This window comes from Mobula birostris, chromosome 4, assembly GCF_030028105.1.
Source record: "Mobula birostris isolate sMobBir1 chromosome 4, sMobBir1.hap1, whole genome shotgun sequence".
NCBI lineage: Eukaryota > Metazoa > Chordata > Chondrichthyes > Myliobatiformes > Myliobatidae > Mobula > Mobula birostris.
In genome coordinates this window covers 111,434,353-111,453,407 of record NC_092373.1, presented here as the reverse complement: position 1 = coordinate 111,453,407, position 19,055 = coordinate 111,434,353, and the positions used below count along the sequence as shown (strand labels likewise).

The following is a 19,055-nucleotide window of genomic DNA, read 5'->3' as shown; positions in this document are numbered from 1 at the left end:
TGGTATTTCATTTCCTTCAAAATATTGTTCAACTATTCAGTATACATCAACTGGTTATCTGTTGTGAAATTGAATATGTCTATCTTTCCGATGTAGCCAGCCATTTTTGCTTTTTTATATTTATCATCATCACCTGGTACTCACTGCTTATGAACTGTTTTTGTTGCTTGTTAATTTCATTCATTTTCTGTTTTTTTTTAAAAATCTCAAACGTCTCTCTCTCTTTCCAAAGAAAAACATGCTGGGCTTTAACAGGTGGGTAGTTGGATTGAGTTTGTTTTAAAACTTCCTCAACAGCACTGTTGTTTTATATTTCCAGAAACTAATCAAAAGAAAAACACAGGAGACAAGATTCTGGTCTACTTAGTTTTTCCTTTCTTTTCTCATTGAGGCGATCACATATGATGTGATTCACGTACTTCTTACTTATAACCCACAATGATTATGTAAACAATGAAAATATAATACCACTCAAATATTACTGATATATTGAATACATTACAATTAGCTCTATGGGAAGTATACATTGCTCATAGAAGAGTGTGCAAAAACATTCAGAAGCATTTCAAAGAACATAGAGTCCAGTTTTTAAATTAGGTAGCATATAGAATGTTGAAGTAGACAATATTAGTTCTAAAGCAACATATATTAGTTTGTGCCAATATTCAATTCACTAACATAAAGTTTTGCACAGATCTGATGAAATACACAAACTTTACCATGGTGAAAACAAAAAGTTCAAGAAAGATTAAATATACTATGTTGCATATATTTAACTTCAGTAAGATACTGGAACAAACATTTGTTGAAATGCAGAAGAAAATTCAACACATTTTCCTTTTCAATTTTGAAGGAAACCAGGAAGGTATCAGCCCTAACAGTCATCAGGAAAATCTGCATTGCTTTGAAGATCACACAATTTGCTACTCATTGTTATATGTAGGAAAAGTTGAGAAGTAATTTGTCTTGCTGCCTACTGTTTGCTAAAAAGGAATTTTACTATTGGCCGCCCCTTCCAACAGTGGATTTTCCATTAATTTTAACAGCACTGAACACTAGGGTGCTGAGGACGGGTAACTAAATGTCTGAATCTCTACTGATGCTTCTTCGGCACACATTGCAATTGGTTTTGAATCTACAAAGTAATACAATTTTGTTACTTTACGTCGGTGAATGTTTTCCTAAAATTAAAAATTTTCTCTGTATGTTGCAGGAACATTTAGATTACTTACATCATTGCCCTCTAGTTCGAAAAATTCAAACTGCATAGAGATCCTGTACTGGGTGGGAGCCACAACTTGCCAAACACAGTTCTTATTGGGAGGGTATTCCTTTGGCCAGCCTGGTGAGGTGATTGTTCCATTTAGCTTTGACAGAAGTCCTCCACAGGCAGCTAAAATTTAAAAATAGCAAATTTAAATTACAAACTCAATCTCCATACAAGAAATAATATCAATACAATGAACCTGGTTTTACAAGCTGATGTTTAAATAGCTAAGTAATATCAGTAATAAAGAAATAGTAATGCAAGGTACAGCCTGAAAGTCTCTTCACAAGGTTAATTGAGGTTTGGCTTCGATCTTCCTGATTTCATGCCATAACCTGCTCTGTGGTGTGATTGCTTAAATCAGTGGTCCCCAACCTCCGGGCCGTGGCTTAAATGCTTTGATCAGCAGGAAATAGTCCAGTGGGACCAATTTTGCGTTGTTCTTGCAAAGAACCAGTGCAAATGATAGGCTGATAGCCTCATCCCACCTTGACACTCCTTGCAATAAAATCAACACTTGGAATGGCATAATAGGAAACATGCCAGAACCAATCCACAGGGCATTAACACATGTATTCCAGGCAGAAACAGAGCTATTTTAGTTGCTGTGCATGTCCCTGCAGTTGTTTGGATTTCTGTTGCTGGATGAGATAACAGAAGGTTGCTGTCATCTAGTGATTCACGGTATACATTCTATGAGGGCCTGTTGATTTCCTTACCCTGACATGTTGTCACCATCACAATATTTGCCCTCATCCCTCAGTGTCAGTCACTTCAGACGAGAAAAAGTTTAAAGAGAGGAAGATGGTATGAAAATCAAAACTGGTATACTGAAAATCAACTCAATAAACTGTTCTGGTCTACCTGTTTTTAACTGATAGTTAATCTTAATCATAAAAGGGCAAAAACAGGGCAAAGACTATGAAAAGATTAATGTTTTAATTGATCCATTACTATGTGGAGAAGAATACCTTGTTTCATAATCTACTTATGCAGTATTTCATGGCATTCAATTCTTAAAGTAACTTAGAGAGTAGCTACACATCCAAAAAGTAAATATTCAACCAAATCTGAACCCACCTTAAGGAAAAAACAAGGTACCTTCTGCATTGCCAGAGTGGGGAGGTGCACTGCCCTCTGCGTCCGGGTATTAGCAGGAGGGTGAAGAATTTCACCAGAGAGTGAAACCTGTACCACATTACTGGTGGTTTTCCCAACGACAGTAGGGGAATCACATGAGCACTTTGCATACATGAAAAATTCACAGAGAAACTTCACATAATTACCCGGTAACCTTATTTTACAACATTTACCTTCACAACTTTTCTTGTCTGCTGCAAGTTCATAGCCTGGGTCACAAGTACACTTGTAACTGCCCAACGTGTTCATACATTGCTGCTCACACCCTCCATTGTCATGTCTGGCACACTCATCCTCCTCTGTGGAGATGAAAGTTATTTGTTAGCCAAAGAGTTAACAGGTTAACACTTCTGGATGAGGTGAGCTCAATTTGCTGAGCAAATGCATTATCTATAATCACACCACCACCAATTTGACACTACCTGTCAGTGTAACACTGGGGCAAGATCAACAGAAACTCTAAAGGAACATAATAAATGCCCATGCATCCAATTTTACAATCACTAAGTCATACAGCACCAAATGAAACCATTAAACCAACATTTCGTATGTCAGATCTTTGAAAGAACTATCCAATTAGTAACAACTTGTCTTTACTCTATGCTATTTTTTCTTCGCAAACACTTAGTCCATTCCCTTGGAAAAATTATTATTATTGAATCCACTGCCATTACCTTCTTTCTTAAATCTTAATTCCCCTTACCTCTGTTCTGCCTCTTTTTCTAGTTGTCTGAATTGTCTGCTCCCTGATTATTGATTCTTTTGTCTCTAGAAACTTGTTACTTACTTTAATAACTTCCTTTTGGCTCCAGGCATTGCCCACTTGATCTCCTCCAAACTATGAAGTTGGGACTTCCAATAATTTGAGTACAATATTTCAGTCTGCCACTTCACAGCAGGTCAGAAGTATAGTCTCATTGATGAGAAAGTAAACTGAAACCCCTTCTGGTCTCTCACATTAACATGAATTATCCTGTAGAATTAATTCTACGAGCAATAGGGGAGTTGACCTCAGCCTCCTGGTCAACCTCCTTGTGTCATGCAACATCACTGAAACAGATCATCTTAAATGACAGTATTGCTGTTTGTAGGAGCTCACTGAGTGGATACTGACTACTGCAAGCCTGACCTCAAAATAATGACTGCCCTTCAAATTCATTTCAATATATTCTATAACATGCTTTGGCAGAAAGTAAAAGGTTCCATACAAGTGCGTTCCTTTCTTTCTATTTCATAATTTTAAACACGAACATAGAATTTTCCTTTAATTGTCCCTGCTACAGGAAGAACAACTGCAGTCTTTCCACACCATCAAAATCTTGCATCCCTACCACCTATTCCTCGTCAGATCTAACACCTTGATATCCTTCCTAGTGCGATATTTTAATATGCTCACACTGGCCCAGAACTTTACTGATGAATCTGAAGTCAGCAGTATGGAAATTCCTGGATGCCTTATGGCAATTAAGTGCAGCATATCTTTCACGTTCCTCAGTAAACTCCCTGTAAGACAGATCTTATAGTGGTTTAGAATGAATGTTGCGCTAGTATTGATGAGGATCAGAACTTGATAGGATTTGATGCCATGTGGTTAAGGAAGTGATCATGTGGGGCCTGAAGAAAATACTGTTTGAGCATTGTTCCTCTTCTCAAACAGTGCTCTAAAAGTATTTATTTTATTGTTCCTACCAAACACACCTTTTTAAATCCCTGGAGGCTCATCCTGGAAGTGAAAACAAAACTTATTTCCACTGATCCCAGCCCACTTCAAAGGTAAAGTAAATTATTATCGAAGTACATATATGTCACCATATACACCCCAAAATTCATTTTCTTGTGTGGGCATACTCAACAAATCTATAGAATAACTATAACAGAATCAATGAAAGATCACCTACATAGGGCATTCAACCAAAATAAAAAAGGTAACAAACTGTGTAAATGGAAAAAGAACAAACAATAATACAAATAAAAAAAACAATAAGTATCGAGAACATGAGATGAAGAAACCTTGAAAGTAAGTCCATAGGTTATGGGAACATTTCAATGATGGGGCAAGTGAAGTTGAGTGATGTTGAGTATTAAAATTCTAACAATTCTTTACCTAGGATTTAACCAGGAGTTTGGGCATAACTTGCTAATTCACTGCCAAATTTCAGTAGGAGATCATGGAACCATGTAGAAATTCAATCTTTTGTTCTGGTGCTTTATGAATAAGCAACAAAAATTAATATCATAGATTTCAGTAATTGAAAAAGAGAATAGTAGTGTTGATGACATTCCCTGAACAGAAGATTATTGTGATGTGGTGATATTGTTTACATCTGACAAAAACAATCAGTCTAAAAATTCTTCACTGCATTAACATCTGAGTTAAAACAAATCCCATATTATGCAAAATATTATATACCAAACAATTGCAAATCATAATTTTTGTTCGTTGTCATATGTGAAACATCATCACAAAGGATCTGAGAGGTGAGAAATTCACCAAATACAGAGTTGTTGATGGTGTTGTGCACTCAAAAAGGAGTGCTCCTATAATGCACTTGAAGGTGAGTCTCAAGGAAAAGATCACAATTGATTCCCCTTAACCCAAAAAGAGAATTTATTTAATGTTCAAAGTTTTGTTATGCTTCAGAACTTCATTGTGAGCAGCTTCAGTAAAATCCAGCACTGACACTCATGGCCAAAATCAATGCCCAATTGTATTTGCCAACTGTTAGGGTGTATTCTAGAGTTAGGATATATAGCAAATATTAACTTCAGCAACCGATCTTTAGAACTGAACATGGACTGTAGATTAAATTTAAAGTGTAGCCCTGGATAATAGGTTCCTGGAGCTGTGGACATGAGTTAATTGTAAACCAAACAATTCTGATTAAATTTCATTTTGGGCATCTAGAGTGTGAGTGTGAAGGAGGTGTGAAAATTATATGTAATTCACTGTTGATACATTGTAACTATAGAGTTGTCCTTGGATCTTTAGCATATACAATGTTACGTAATATTGGGTCAAACAGGCCCGTTCCTACAGTCTCATTATGTTGAATAAGCCACTTCTGTATAGCTGGCTTCAGTCTCGAATGACCTTGTTCACATTACAACATTTGGGGGCTCGTCCAGAATATCTTTGTGTGACCCCCATGTGGCCAGCTCCTCAGCAGTCTCAATGGTCAAGTACTTTTAAAATTAGCACTCATACTTGGCCCTGTTTGGGTCGGTGACTACGGGATCACAAGGTATCATAACCACGAGGCAGAGCTGAACTGGTAGTTATAAAAGCAGTGTGGTGTGTGTCCGTACCTGTGCGTTTATGTAAGGGACTAAACTCTGTGTGTTAATTTGGTGAGACGGAGTTGTGAATGGTGGTTACTGATGGTTTGGGATGCCAGTGAGGGGCATGTATGCTGTAAGGAACAGCAACTTTTGAAGCCCACAGATGTGCAGAATTAGAAGAAAAGAGAAGAAAATGGAAAGAGAGGCAGCAACAACCAAAGCCCGATCTGCCATCTCGAACTACCTGTCGTGAATGTGGAAGAACTTTCAAAGCCAAGATTGGACTCATAAGCCATTTGAGAGCCCATAAGTAGATCAACAGAACGAAGACCATCATCCTCGACCTCGAGGGGTAGCCATGACAATAACTGTATTTTAGCAGACATGTTTGTAAGTGAATGTGTGCATTTCAACAATACGTCTGTAACCTTGATGTAACAGTTAGATGCAAAGGAATACAACAGGCATTATGAGTCAGGACACACATAAGTGGCAGTCTGCAGAGTATACACTCTGTGGTTTTAAGAGTGTACTGTTTAATTTTTATCCATCATTTATATTTTGCGTAATGTGGGAACTAGTGTGAAGATATTGAGGGAGAGGTTATTCCCACCTGTATCTATCAGATTGATGTCAAGCAACATCATGTCGAGAACCCTGATGACCCAAGCCAGCCTTTGACTTTGATTACAGCCAACCATAAGCCCTTTACCCCGGAGAGAAGCAGAGCATTTTGTCAGAGTTGCCCTTACTTAAAGTCGTCTGTGGGAATGCAGAATTCTGGCTCAAGATCGAGGAAATTATTGAAATACAGCAGCTACACCCTAAAGATATCCACATGCTGGTAAAAGTGAAATGCCTGGGGAATATATAGGACAGTATGGCCCGGGGGTGCAGGATATTATAGGGAAACTACTAGGAACGCCAGCAATGAAGAGAGACATCACTTCTTTAAGGGGGAAAGTGAGGCAGCGACTGGGGGTCAATAGTTCCGAGGGGTAATGAGCCTGCCATGGATTATGAAGAACGTAAATATCGAGCGCATGAGGTGTACTCAGGGTTGGATAATCAGGGGAAGGATAACCCAGTCTTCCAAAAAATGCTGGGTACAAAGAAGGAGGTGTGAAAATTATACGTATTTCAAAGGAAACCAATTGTAGATGCATTGTAACTATAGAGTTGCCCTTTGATCTTTAGCATATCAAATGTCATGTAATATTGGGTCGGGCAGGCTCCTTCCTCCAGAGGGTGTCTCATTTTGTTAAATAAACCACTTCTGTATCCTCTAGCTTCTGTGTCTCTCCAGGGACTTTGTTCACATCACAACATCGACTACAATCCTTACCACACTGTTTGACATCATTTCTATGGCATAGCATTTTATTCTTTTTATTTAGAGATAAAGCACGGAACAGGCCCTTCTGACCCAATGAGTAGCGCTGCCCAGCAACATACCTATTTAACCCTAGCCTATTCATAGGACAATTTACAGTGACCGATTAACCAACCAGTGGATACATCTTCGGACTGTGGGAGGAAACTGGAATGCCCGGAGGAAAACCACTTGGTCATGGGGAGCACGTATAAACTCCATACAGATAGCACCACAATATAGCTTTAATTCTCTTGTATTGACTTGCTCCACCTCTGCTTAAATAGCTGAAATAAAAACAAAAAATGCTGGAAATACTTAGCGGATCAGGCAGTGCCTGTTGAGGGAGATGTCCAGATCTCAAATCAATAACTTTTGATCGGAATGAGGAAAAATTAGAAATCACATTCTGTCTACATTCAATCACAGAGATGGCCTTTGTCTCTCCATCCCTCCCAGTTTTTCTGTAATTTAAAACACAGTTTTCTAATGAGACCTCATTCTGATGAAAGAAAGGTTAATATCTGTTTCTCCCACCTTACATGCTCCTTGGCTAGCTGAGTACTTGAGCATTTTCTTTTTTTTTAATTTTGGGTATTCAACATCTGCAAGATTTGTTTCCTCCTCTGCTTTTCAGCTTAAATAGCAGTAGGGTTGTCTCCTGGTGGCCATCAGGTGAGAATAAAATAGATTTACTTGTGGTAGCACCAATGCTGGTTAGGTTTTGAATAAAGGGAGTACAGAGACAGCTATTAGAATAGACAATAAAGCACAGCACCTTCTGGATTTTTTGGGCTCTTGATCTATTCAATAAGACCATGGCTAATCTTATATCTCAACATAACATTCCTTTTTGATGCTTACATCACTTGATCCTGCTAGTATTCAAAGATTTATTGAGATTACAGGAAATTTATCATATCTATACTAATTATTGCATTCAAGACAATCTCTTCCATTCTAATGTCCTGAACTAGAGAGTATTATTCCACACCTAGCATTTTAAATGAAGTTAATAACTCATCAGGGGTGATTGATAAGTTCAGGCCTAAGGTAGAAGGAGATGAGTTATTAACTTCAAACTTTCTGCATAATCACTCAAAGAGTTGAACTGCATGTGCATGTAACGAGAGCCATATAACTCATCTCCTTATACTGTAGGCCACGAACTTATCAATCACCCATGCCGTGGACACTTTCTGGAGGTCCAAGATCCGTATGCTCCACAACCGCTGGACTAAGTGTGTAAATGTAGGAGGGGACTGTGTTGAAAAATAAATGTGCTAGGTTTTCTAAAATTGACTCCTCCTATCTTAGGCCATGAACTTATCAATCACCCCTTGTAATCATTATGTGCTTTTGTATTTCTAGTGGGGTTTAAAGAATTGAGAGGTGATACCACATGCTGTATGCCAACAAATTCTGTTTGGGCATGCAGTCTTAGGCCAGAGGTTCCCACTGTTGGTCAGGGAAAGTCTAGTATGGCTAGTCAACTGAATGAGAGGAGAATAATGATCCCAAGATAAATATCTTTGGATCAAGAGGAGAGAAATATTGGTCAGAAGAAGCTACAGTTACAATTTGTGGATTTGATGAATCAAGGATCGGGGAAACAGACAAACCAACTGCCTCTACTTTCATCAAAGTTGCTGGTGACCAGCAACCAGCAACTTTGATGTGTGTTGCTTGAACTTCCAGCATCTGCAGAATTCCTGTTGTTTGTCTCTGCTTTCCCCCATTTTGTGGACTCTGAACTGATTCTTGTTCTGGGATAATCTATTCAGAGCAATTGAATGTGGACACAATGGCCTGCTAAACCTGAGACCATTCTTAGACAAGTAGCTATTTGTTATGTAAAGTGTGTGAGTTCACAAAACTAACTAGCTGTGCAGCCCACTAGAATCCCTGACCCTCCATGAACAGACAAGAAAGAGAAAAGGTATTACCCAAGAAAGGGCTCTACGCTGGCCGGGGGTTCCTCGAGGTTCCAATCTCCTCATGTCCGTGGGGTCCTCCTTATCCATGATGGTTGGTTTCTGGATGCTGGAGCATTATCACCCTTATGTATTTGGAGCTGCTGACTTTTGTAGTGTTCTTCATCAGTTGAACTAGTGGATCTCCATTCCATTGTCTCATGGTCACCTGATCTACCTGGGGATCCTTCTTACAGGTTCAAGTACAGGACTACAATCAACAATGTCTCATGGCTCTGCCCACTCCAGCCTGCATATTTGTGTCTTCCAACTCTGACTGGTCCAAACCAGTCAAATGAGGCAACTCAGACAAAGCCTAATGAGATTACAGATTGCTTCTTTGGTATGTCAGGCATTTTACATAATGAGTAACTACTCATCTGAGAATGATCGCAGGTTTAGCAGGTCATTGTGTCCACATTCAATCGCTCCAATCAGATTATCTCAGAGCAAGTATCAGTTCAGAGTCCACAAAAGGGGGGAAAACAGAGCCAATTGTCTTGATCTATCCCTATCCTTGATTTGTCAAATCCACTAATTGTAGACTGTAGTTTCTTCTGACCAACACCGCCCCTCCCTTAGACAGTTCCTCATAGTCAAATATGTCTTGTTTCACTGAAGTCAGTGGGTTCTGAGATGGCTGATCATACCTATGTGAAGCCCAAGGACCCTACCACATAAGGGGAATAAACTGCTTATAGAGGAAAGAGTTGGGTAGTCAGGGAGATGAAATATTCCTTGTACTGTTCACACATGCTTATATGGTTATATATGGTTATGCTTCTTCTCTATTGTATTTCAATGGGCCAGAAATTGCTATGAGTTGATAAGGATTTTGAAGGATTTAAAACCTTAAATCATAGAAATGCAGTACATATCTTTTGCATGTGTATCTATGCACTGCTGCATAGGTATGCAAAAGGAAGTTAAATTTCAAGCCAGTGAAGTATGTGAGAGAATGGGTCTGCACTAAATATCCACAAACCAAACATTCTCTACCAACCTACTCTGCAAAGTGCAATAAAATTCAACAATGAGATCTGGAAAGCACAGATACATTCCCTATCTCAGAAGCTAACTCTCAGTAAGTTTAGAAATTTACCATAATCTCAGTGCATCAGTGCTGCATTTGTCTGTTTGGGGAAAAAAAGATTGTTCAATGATCAAGACGTCAAATACCTCAAAACTGTTAATCTACTGTGTGACCAGATCTCTTCCCTCCTGCATGTTTCTGAGAAATCAACAACAAAGCAGTTCCCCCAACATCTTGTAGTTTGGAGATGGCACATCTGGGCACTGGCAAGCTACCTCCAATGCTGCCTTTGCTAGATCCTTAAATTCACTAGCAGGATAAACAAAGCCACATCAATATTTCCTTGAAAACCAACATTCTCCACTTATGGTTCCTCCAAACACACCAATACCCAGATCTACAATCACACCCTGAATCCTCCCACATACAGGGCAGAGAACACGCCATGATTTCCATCTGCACCATCATGGTTGCATGACAACAACAATAGGGATTAATTTTGTGTATGTGTGTATAAGAACGTGGGGGTGGAGTGGTTTCTGTAGACTTGGCTTGGTGCAATGCAACAAGGAGCTTGTATTTTGTTTTTTTTTTCTTCTCTCTCTCTCTCTCTCTTCCCCCCCCCCATGATTCTGATCAATATCAAGGGATCTTCAAAGGAAGCCGAGATTCAACACTTCATATTCTGTTTGAGTAAAACATGGAATTCCCCATTTTCAGGTAAACTCCTACCTCTGTTTCACACACTCCAGCACCCCACAATCTTTTGGGTTCATATCCTGACCTCCCATTTTTGCCCCCTTACTCTCCCCTCCAGCCACCACCCCCCATCAACCTTATTCTTTGTCTCCCTCTCCTGATTCCATCCACCTACTACCCACTATGTTACCCTCCTCCATCTGATTCCACAGGTTCATCCCCCCACCCTTTCTGGTTTCCATTATCACATTCCTTACTTATCAGAAGTCAGCACTGGAAGCCTTTGTGTCCCCATTATCAGCTTTCACCCTCACTCTCATTTCCACCCACTTGGCTCTATCTACCTTCTGTCTGGCTCCCAACTCCACACTTTCCCCCTCTCCTATCTGGCTAGAAATACCCATCATCCTTCATCGTTCAGTCAACCTATCACTTCTAGGCCCCTGTCAAACCATACCTCTTGGCCACTTCATTTTCCTTATCTCCTCTCTCCAATCTCAATACTGAAGCAGGGCTTCAACTCAAAACACTGACAAATTTCTTTCACACAACTATGCTGCTCTAGCCACCAAATTCCTCAAGGGTAGTATTTGTTGACCTGGGTTCCAACACCTAGACTCCCTTCTGTCACCACAACCATCAACAGGTAAACTGTGGGTCTTCTTTGGAGACCCATGCAGATTTTTATTGATGCATTATAGAAAGCATTCTAACTGGATAATGGCTTGGTCTGGCAAATTGTAGCAGATCCAGATCCTTCCTAAGGCAGGAGTTGATTCTAGCCATGACCAACCTCTCAAAGCACTTCATCACAGTAGATATGAGTGCCATTGGGTGATAGTCATTGCAGCAGCTCACCCCGCTCTTCTTGGGTATGATCATTGCCCTTTTGAAGCAGGTGGGAACCTCCGACTGCAGCAGTGAGAGATTGATGCTGTCCTTGAACACTCCCGCCAGTTGGTTAGCACAGGTTTTCAGAGCCCTACCAGGTACAGCATCAGGGCCTCATGCCTTGCGGGAGTTCACTCACTTGAAAGATGTTCTGACATTGGCCTTTAAGACAGAGATCACAGGGTCACCGGATGCAGCAGGGATTCGCACAGATGAAGTTTTATTTTCCTCTTTAAAACATCCATAAGAGGTGTTGAGCTCATCTGGGAGTGAAGCATCACTGCCATTCATGATGTTAGGTTTTGCTTTGAAGGAAGTAATAGCCTGCAAACCCAACCAGAGCTAACCTACATCCAATTTCATCTCTAGCCTCAATTGGAATCGTTTTTTGTTCTTAAGTTAGCCTTCTGTGGGTCGTATCTAGACTTGTTATATAGTGCTGGATCTACTGGTCTTGAATGCCAGAGATCTAGCCCTCAGCAGTCTATGAATCTCCTGCTTCATCCACAACTTTTGATTTGGATATCTCCCGTATGTTCTTGAAGGCACACACTCACCCACACAGTTTTTAATGAAGTTGGTGACAACTGCGGCGTATTCATTCAGACTTGAAGATGAATCCCTGAACATTGTCCAGTCCATCGACTCAAAACATTCCTGTAAGCACCCCTTTGCCTCCTTTGACCATACCTTCTTGGTCCTCACCCCTAGTACTGCAGTCTTTGTTGTTGTTCCTTTCGTCACCTTGTGGAGCATTGGGCAGTAAAGCATACCCCACCTCCTCTGCCTTTAAAAGACTGAGCTGTCCTATCTTTAGGGTGAATGGCGAAGCCAAAGGGCTGCAGCTGAAATTGCGGGAGATAGGCATGTTTCCATGAAACAAAGTACACAGCAGTAATCAATGTTCCTCTTGCTCTGAGATATTCAGTTTTATTTTCCAGACACTGTACATTCACCAGGGAGATAGTCAGGAGTGGGGTTCTATAGCTTCTGCATTTCAATCTTACTTGCAGCCCAACATGCCTCCTTTTTCTTAAAGGGAAAGTGCACTCGCGACCTGAGCCTATAGTCTGAGATCTGTCAATTTTAGAGTATCACTAGATTTTTTTTTTAACATTTTAAAACTCTGTTGCTTAATGAAATACCCATGTCTGTGGCTGTGGGTTTCAGTTGTAGTAATCCTGAATGGGAATATTTGATGATTCCCATCAGAGCTGCAAGCAATGACTCACCCCTTATCAGCATCATCTTGGATAAAACGTACCCTTAGCCTCACAATCTGACTTATGATCTTGCGTTTTACTGTTTAACTGTAATTCACTTTCTTTGTAGTTTTTACACATATTGCTATTATTTTAACTTGTTCTACCTCAGTGCAATGAGTAATAATTCAAAATATATAACAAGCCTTTCACCGTATCTTGGTATATGTGACAATAGTAAACCAATTCCAAAGAGTAAGGGAATCATACCATGTGACCAGGCCGATATTTATCCTTTGATTAACAAAATAAGAACAGGTTATTTTGCATTATCACATTGCTCCAAGTAGAAGATTGCTATGCATAAAGTTGAGCTCCATTTTTTCCATTACAATAATGATTATATTTCATGAATATTTCAATGACCTTTAATGTGCTAATGTCATTTCAGGCATAACGTGCATTATGTCAATGATTTTTTGTTTCTTTTATTTAAAGACACAATGCTCAAAAAAAAATGTTTACTCTAATTGGGTTGTACTTACATTCATCTCAAACAGCATTCAGGAGTTTGTATATACGTACCTTTAAAAAAATTTGCAGCAAATCCTGCTTTATTGACAGTTCCATCAGAAACAAACTTCATCCACAGGGAGTTGGAAGTAGACTTGATGTCTTCAGGTTTGTCATAGCCACAAAATCGCCCAATCAAAGGGCTGTTTTCATTATTACCATTTCGGACTTCAAGATAGTCATAAGCACAGTTGTCATGTCTCTCAATCTATAATAAAATAAGGAAAATGTTTTATTTAGTTTTGGATAACAAGTTCAAAACCAACTTTGAAGGGGATAACCAACATTTAGAAAAGAACATAGCACAAATAACACAGAAACTGGTGCTGCAGCTCACCATTCCTTTGGCAATCATGATACTAAATTAACTCAATGCCATTCTGGCTGAAAACAGTTCATATCTAATAATTCCCTACCTCTTCATGTGTGTGTCTAAATTCTTCTTAAACATGGTCATCGCTGACCCTAAACCCTCTAGCTTGTGACGTTACCATGCAGGGAAAAAGGTTCTGATGAGCTACTCTATTGGTTCCTCTTATAATTTGATATACATCTATCAGGTCACCCTTCAGCAACCAATACTCAAGAGAAAACAATCCATGTTAACTCAACCTTTCCTATCAGACATTCCAATCCAGGCAACTTCCTGGCAAACCCCTTCCGCACCCTCTCCAGAGCTTCCACATCCTTACAAGAACGCCTTCCTCACAGTTGCACTCAATGACCCAACCAATGAAGGCAAGCATGTTGGATGCTTTTCCAACCTTATGCACTTGTTCTACCTGTTTTCGGAAGCTACAGACTTGCACTTTGGATGCCTCTATAAGTCAACAGTTACAAGGGTGCTTCCATTATTGTACTCTCTAATTTAAAATCCATTTGTCATTACTCAGCCCAAATTTTCAACTGATCTATATCCTGAGGGAGAATGTGTATGTGTTAAACTTGTTAAGCAGGATTTAGTTTCCAAAATATACTGTATTCTGCTTCTAAGATACGGTTCCACTTGAACCAAAGTTTGGAAGGAGCAATCAGATTTTCTGGGCTAACATATCATAAAATTAGTCTGCATGTTTTATTTATACATGCAGACTAATTTTTACCCCTGAATAATTTGAACTACAGAAATGAATGTTGAATTTTAAATTAGACTAACCAGCATAGAATCTACATTACCGTGTTAAATGCAAACTCCAAAGAACAGAGATTTCTTTCATTATCTGCAGACAGAAGTCAATCAACAACTATAATCATTATTCTACACTGCAGCTTTGGAGAAGGTTAATTTTATAAGCAACTACATTTTGCCTAGTGTTGCTAACCAAGGTAGGTTTTCTACACAATTAAGTGCCATCACTTTCTTCCTTCTATGATTTTTATTGAGTATCACAATTACCTCAAATGCCTGGAAAACTAATCCCACATGGTAGTGTTCAGACAATGTTATCTTCCATACACATTCCTTCAATGGTCTGTAGTCATCTGGATAGTTAGGAGACTGGATCTGTCCAGATTCTTTACTGATATCGCCACCACAGATTGCTATCAATTTGAAAGTTATTGCATGTAAAGAAGAGTTTAAATTTCAAAACAACATTTTAAAGAGCAACACACACAAAATACTAGAGGAACTCAGTAGGTCAGGCAGCATCTATGGAAATGACCAGATAGTTGACATTTTGGGCCAAGACCCTTCCTCAGAACTGAAAAGGAAGGGAGGAGGCGCCAGAATGAAAACGGAGGGAAAGGAGGTAATAGTTGAAGGTAATAGGTGAAGCCGGGTGGATGGGAAAGTTCTAAGGCTGGAGAAGAAGGAAGCTGATGGTAGAGGAGGATGGACCATAGGAGAAAGAGAAGGAGGAGAGGACCAGGTGAGAAGAGGTAAAAGGTCAGAGTGGGGGAAATTTGTTTACCACAAGAAGAAATTGATATTCACGCCATCAGAATACCCAGACAGAATATAACCCAGATGGACATTTCCATTTTTTTAAATAGAATGTTATAAAAGTTTCTCTCCATCTTAATTTTAAATGTACATGGAACATCTCTCCCTCGGTAAACAATAGGAAGGACCACAATGCAATGAATTGCACAATGTGGTTAATGCATGGACTTGATATTCTAGCAACACCACCGCCAGCCATATAACATTGCATGTAATAAAATAAACACAATCCACCTCAGTCCTCTTGTGCCCCATAATAAAATATTTTGTGGTTGAATTTTTGCTACACTTCTCCTTTTCTTGTGTTAATACAGAAATATGTAAATGTCATTGGTGATTTGTGAGCTGGTCACGGTGGGTCATATTAAAAAGGCCCCTGTCGTAATTCAACTCTCTTCTCTATGACGCTGTACAACTCTGCTGTAGCTACAAGCCTAATGTGTTCAGCGTCTCACCTTGCGTGTTCTGAAGCAGCTATTGGCATTCTCAGGAATTCAGTAATTTACGAAGGAGCATGTAGTATTTATGGCAACTATTAACTGTGATAATTATTAAACAAACGATAAATCATTATGTTTTATTAAGTATAATACTGTGGAAGACTTAGCAATTTAATTCTAAACTAAGATAACCTGATTTTTTTCTTCAGATATGACACTATAGAAGGAAGGGAGATGAATTTCTGCAGGTGTAATCAGACCCACCTGGAATAGCTTCTGTGGAAGAGCTGTCAAAATTGCTAAAAATAGAATAAATGCAATTTAGTCTACATCTCCTCAATTTCAGCTGAACTTCTGTCAGTTACAGCAGAGATATGGGAGAAACCCCATGAAATATTCCTCACTTAAAATTAATTTTGTCAGAATTTTGAAATTAATTTTGTCAGAAAAGTGGCTTCCATCATCAAGGACCTCACCACCCAGAACATTCCCTCTTCTCATTGTTACCATCAGGAAGGAGGTTTAGGAGCCTGAAGGCACATAATCTGTGATTCAGGAACAGTCTTCCAATTTCTGAGTGGACATCGAACCCATGAACACTACCTCACTAATTTTTAAAATTTCTATTTTTGTGCCTCTTATCTTGATTTAACGATTTAATATATATGTATACTCACACAGCAATTCAGGTTTTTTTCTATATTTATCATGTATTGTATTGTACTACTGCTGCAAAGTTAACAAATTTCACGACACATGCTGGTGATATTAACCCTGATTCTGATTCAGAACTTTGTACATATAATTAAAATACATCCTGGGCAGAATAATGTATGTTTGTGTGTGTGTGTGCGCGCGCTTGCATGAGAGAGTGTGTGAGAGCAAGTGCTAGAGCGAGAGCGCGAATGCGAGAGAGAGAGAGCGCGAGAGCGAGAGTGCGTGCGTGCGAGTGAGAGAGTGCACACGCATGTGTGAGTAAGAGGGAGTGCGTGCGTGAGAGTGTGTGTCTGAGTGTGCGGTGTGTGTGAGTACAGTGTGAGTGAGGGTGAAAGGGTGCGAAGGTGGGCGTGTGGTGTGTGGGAGCGTGTGATGTGTGTGTGCATGCATATGGAGCGTGCGTGCACATGTGTTTGTCTGGAGGTAGACTTCAAATTCGTGATTTACTTTCAAAATATTAAAACAGCATATTTCACTGTATTTTTCAAAGTACAGGTGGAATAAAGCTGAATCTTTTGTCATCAGCTCTAATGTAGTTTTTCCCACATCTCTGCTGTAACTGACTGAAGTTCAGCAGAAATTCAGGAGATGTAGACTAAATTGTAGTTATTCAGTTTTTTTTTTTTAAGAGATATTGACAGCTGTTCCACGGAAGCTATTCCAGGTGGGTCTGTAGAAATACATCTCCTCCCTTCTTTTCACAAATCCCCTTTCAAATCTAACTCATCCAAGAAAACATCTGTCATTCATTTTCTGTCCTGCATCAAGTCCAATGGCCTCCCCGATGACCATATCTGCAGGAAACGGGCCCAACTTCAGCTCCTGACCGATAAAACCAAGGAACTGGGGACGAAGCTGAATGTATTCACTGCCATCCAGGAGGCTGGACACCTCTTAGATGAGACTTTTACTGAGATGATCAGAGTGCAGACTTCAGAAAGTAGACAGGTGAGGGGAGTAAGCTGTCAGTGTGGGGTTCCCCTGTGGCCATCCTTCATATTTTGGATATATTTATCCAGCACGTTCCGAATTGCCCCCAGAAACCCTCATCACTGATGTTCTGCCATCATCCCTGCTTGTGTCCCATTCCAATCAACTTTGGCCAGCTCCTCTCTCATGCCTCTGTAATTCCCTTTACTCCACTCTAATACTGACACATATGACTTTAGCTTCTCACTCTCAAACTGCAGAGTGAATTTGATCATATTATGATCATAGTCTTGAGGGTTCCTTTACCTGAAGCTCTCTAATCAAATCTATTGCATTACACAGCCCTGAATCCAGAATTGCCTTTTCCCTGGTGGGCTCAACCAGAAGCTTCCTTAAAAAGGCATCTTGTAGGCATTCAACAAATGCCTTCTCTTAGAATCCAGCTCCAACTGAATTTTCCAATCTATCTGCACGCTGAAATCTCCTACAAAGATCCCAACATGTATACCACTTTGGGAACTGTTGGGGATACGGGGGTGGGGGTGCAAATAACCTATCAGCAGCACCAGGCCAGTGGCACCATGGCCAGCTCAGAGGCTCAGCAGCGAAGGGTAAAGCTAGGAGGCGTCGTAGTTAGGGTGGCGGACAGGTTCTGTGGCTGCGAAAGAGTCATCAGGTGTGTTGATTCCTAGATGTTGGGGTCCAGGATGTCTCAGAGCGGCTGCAGACTCTCAAGAGGGAGGGTAAGCAGCCAGAGGTCATGGTGCACATTGGCACCAATGACAGAGATAGAAAGGGGTAAGAGGTCATGTGCAGTGAGCATAGGGAGTTAGGGGAGAACAGGATTACCCAGGTAGTAATCTCCAGATTGATCCCAGTACCATGTGCTAGTCAGGGTAGCAATAGGGTGATAGTACTGATGAATGGGAGGCTGAGGAATTGGTGTAGGTGGCAGGGTTTCAGATTTCTGGATCATTGGCATCTCTTCTGAGGAACAAAGAGAACAGGTTACAACTGAACCTGAAGGGGACCAATATCCACATGATGGGCAAGTTTGCTCATGCTTTTGGGGAGGATTTGAACAAATTTTGCAGGGGGGTGGAAACTGGAGCAATAGGGCTGAGGGTGTGGCAGTTGGCATACAAGTTGATGCATTGATGATACATCCCTCCCTCTGCCAACCTGATGTCGACATGTAACATCATTTACACCATCATAGCCAGAACTACAAACCCAGCACCCGAGTGCCCTCATTACCATCTCGGGTGAGTTCAACCAGGTTACCATGGCTAGAACACTGCCCAACTTCACGCAGTATGTGAGCTGTACAACCAGAGGGGAGAGGACTCTGGATTTGATGTACGCTAACATTAAGGATGCATACAGCTCCTCTTCCTCCCCCCATTGGGAAGGTCAGATCACAACCTGGTGCATCTAAAACCCTGCTACATGCCTCTGGTGAAGAGTAAACCTGCAACCTCGAGGACAGTGAGAAAATGGTCGGAGGAGGCTTATGAGGCGCTCCAGGGTTGTTTTGAGGTGACAGACTGGCAGGCACTCTGTGAGCCACATGGAGAGGATATTGATGGGCTCA

The 19,055-nt window shown here is 40.3% G+C and overlaps 1 protein-coding gene across 5 annotated transcripts in view; it reads right to left on the bottom strand.

Moving 5' to 3' along the window:
- Nucleotides 1–19,055, bottom strand: part of tll1 (tolloid-like 1) — a 414,821-nt gene that overhangs the window by 106,690 nt on the left and 289,076 nt on the right. For all 5 annotated transcript variants that reach the window (XM_072255927.1, XM_072255931.1, XM_072255928.1 and 2 more), the window contains 4 exons: nucleotides 14,826–14,971; nucleotides 13,442–13,637; nucleotides 2,581–2,706; nucleotides 1,233–1,393 (listed from right to left, as the gene is read on the bottom strand). In XM_072255927.1, the coding sequence (XP_072112028.1) occupies nucleotides 1,233–1,393; nucleotides 2,581–2,706; nucleotides 13,442–13,637; nucleotides 14,826–14,971 (629 nt within the window). The remainder of the gene's footprint in view (nucleotides 1–1,232; nucleotides 1,394–2,580; nucleotides 2,707–13,441; nucleotides 13,638–14,825; nucleotides 14,972–19,055) is intronic.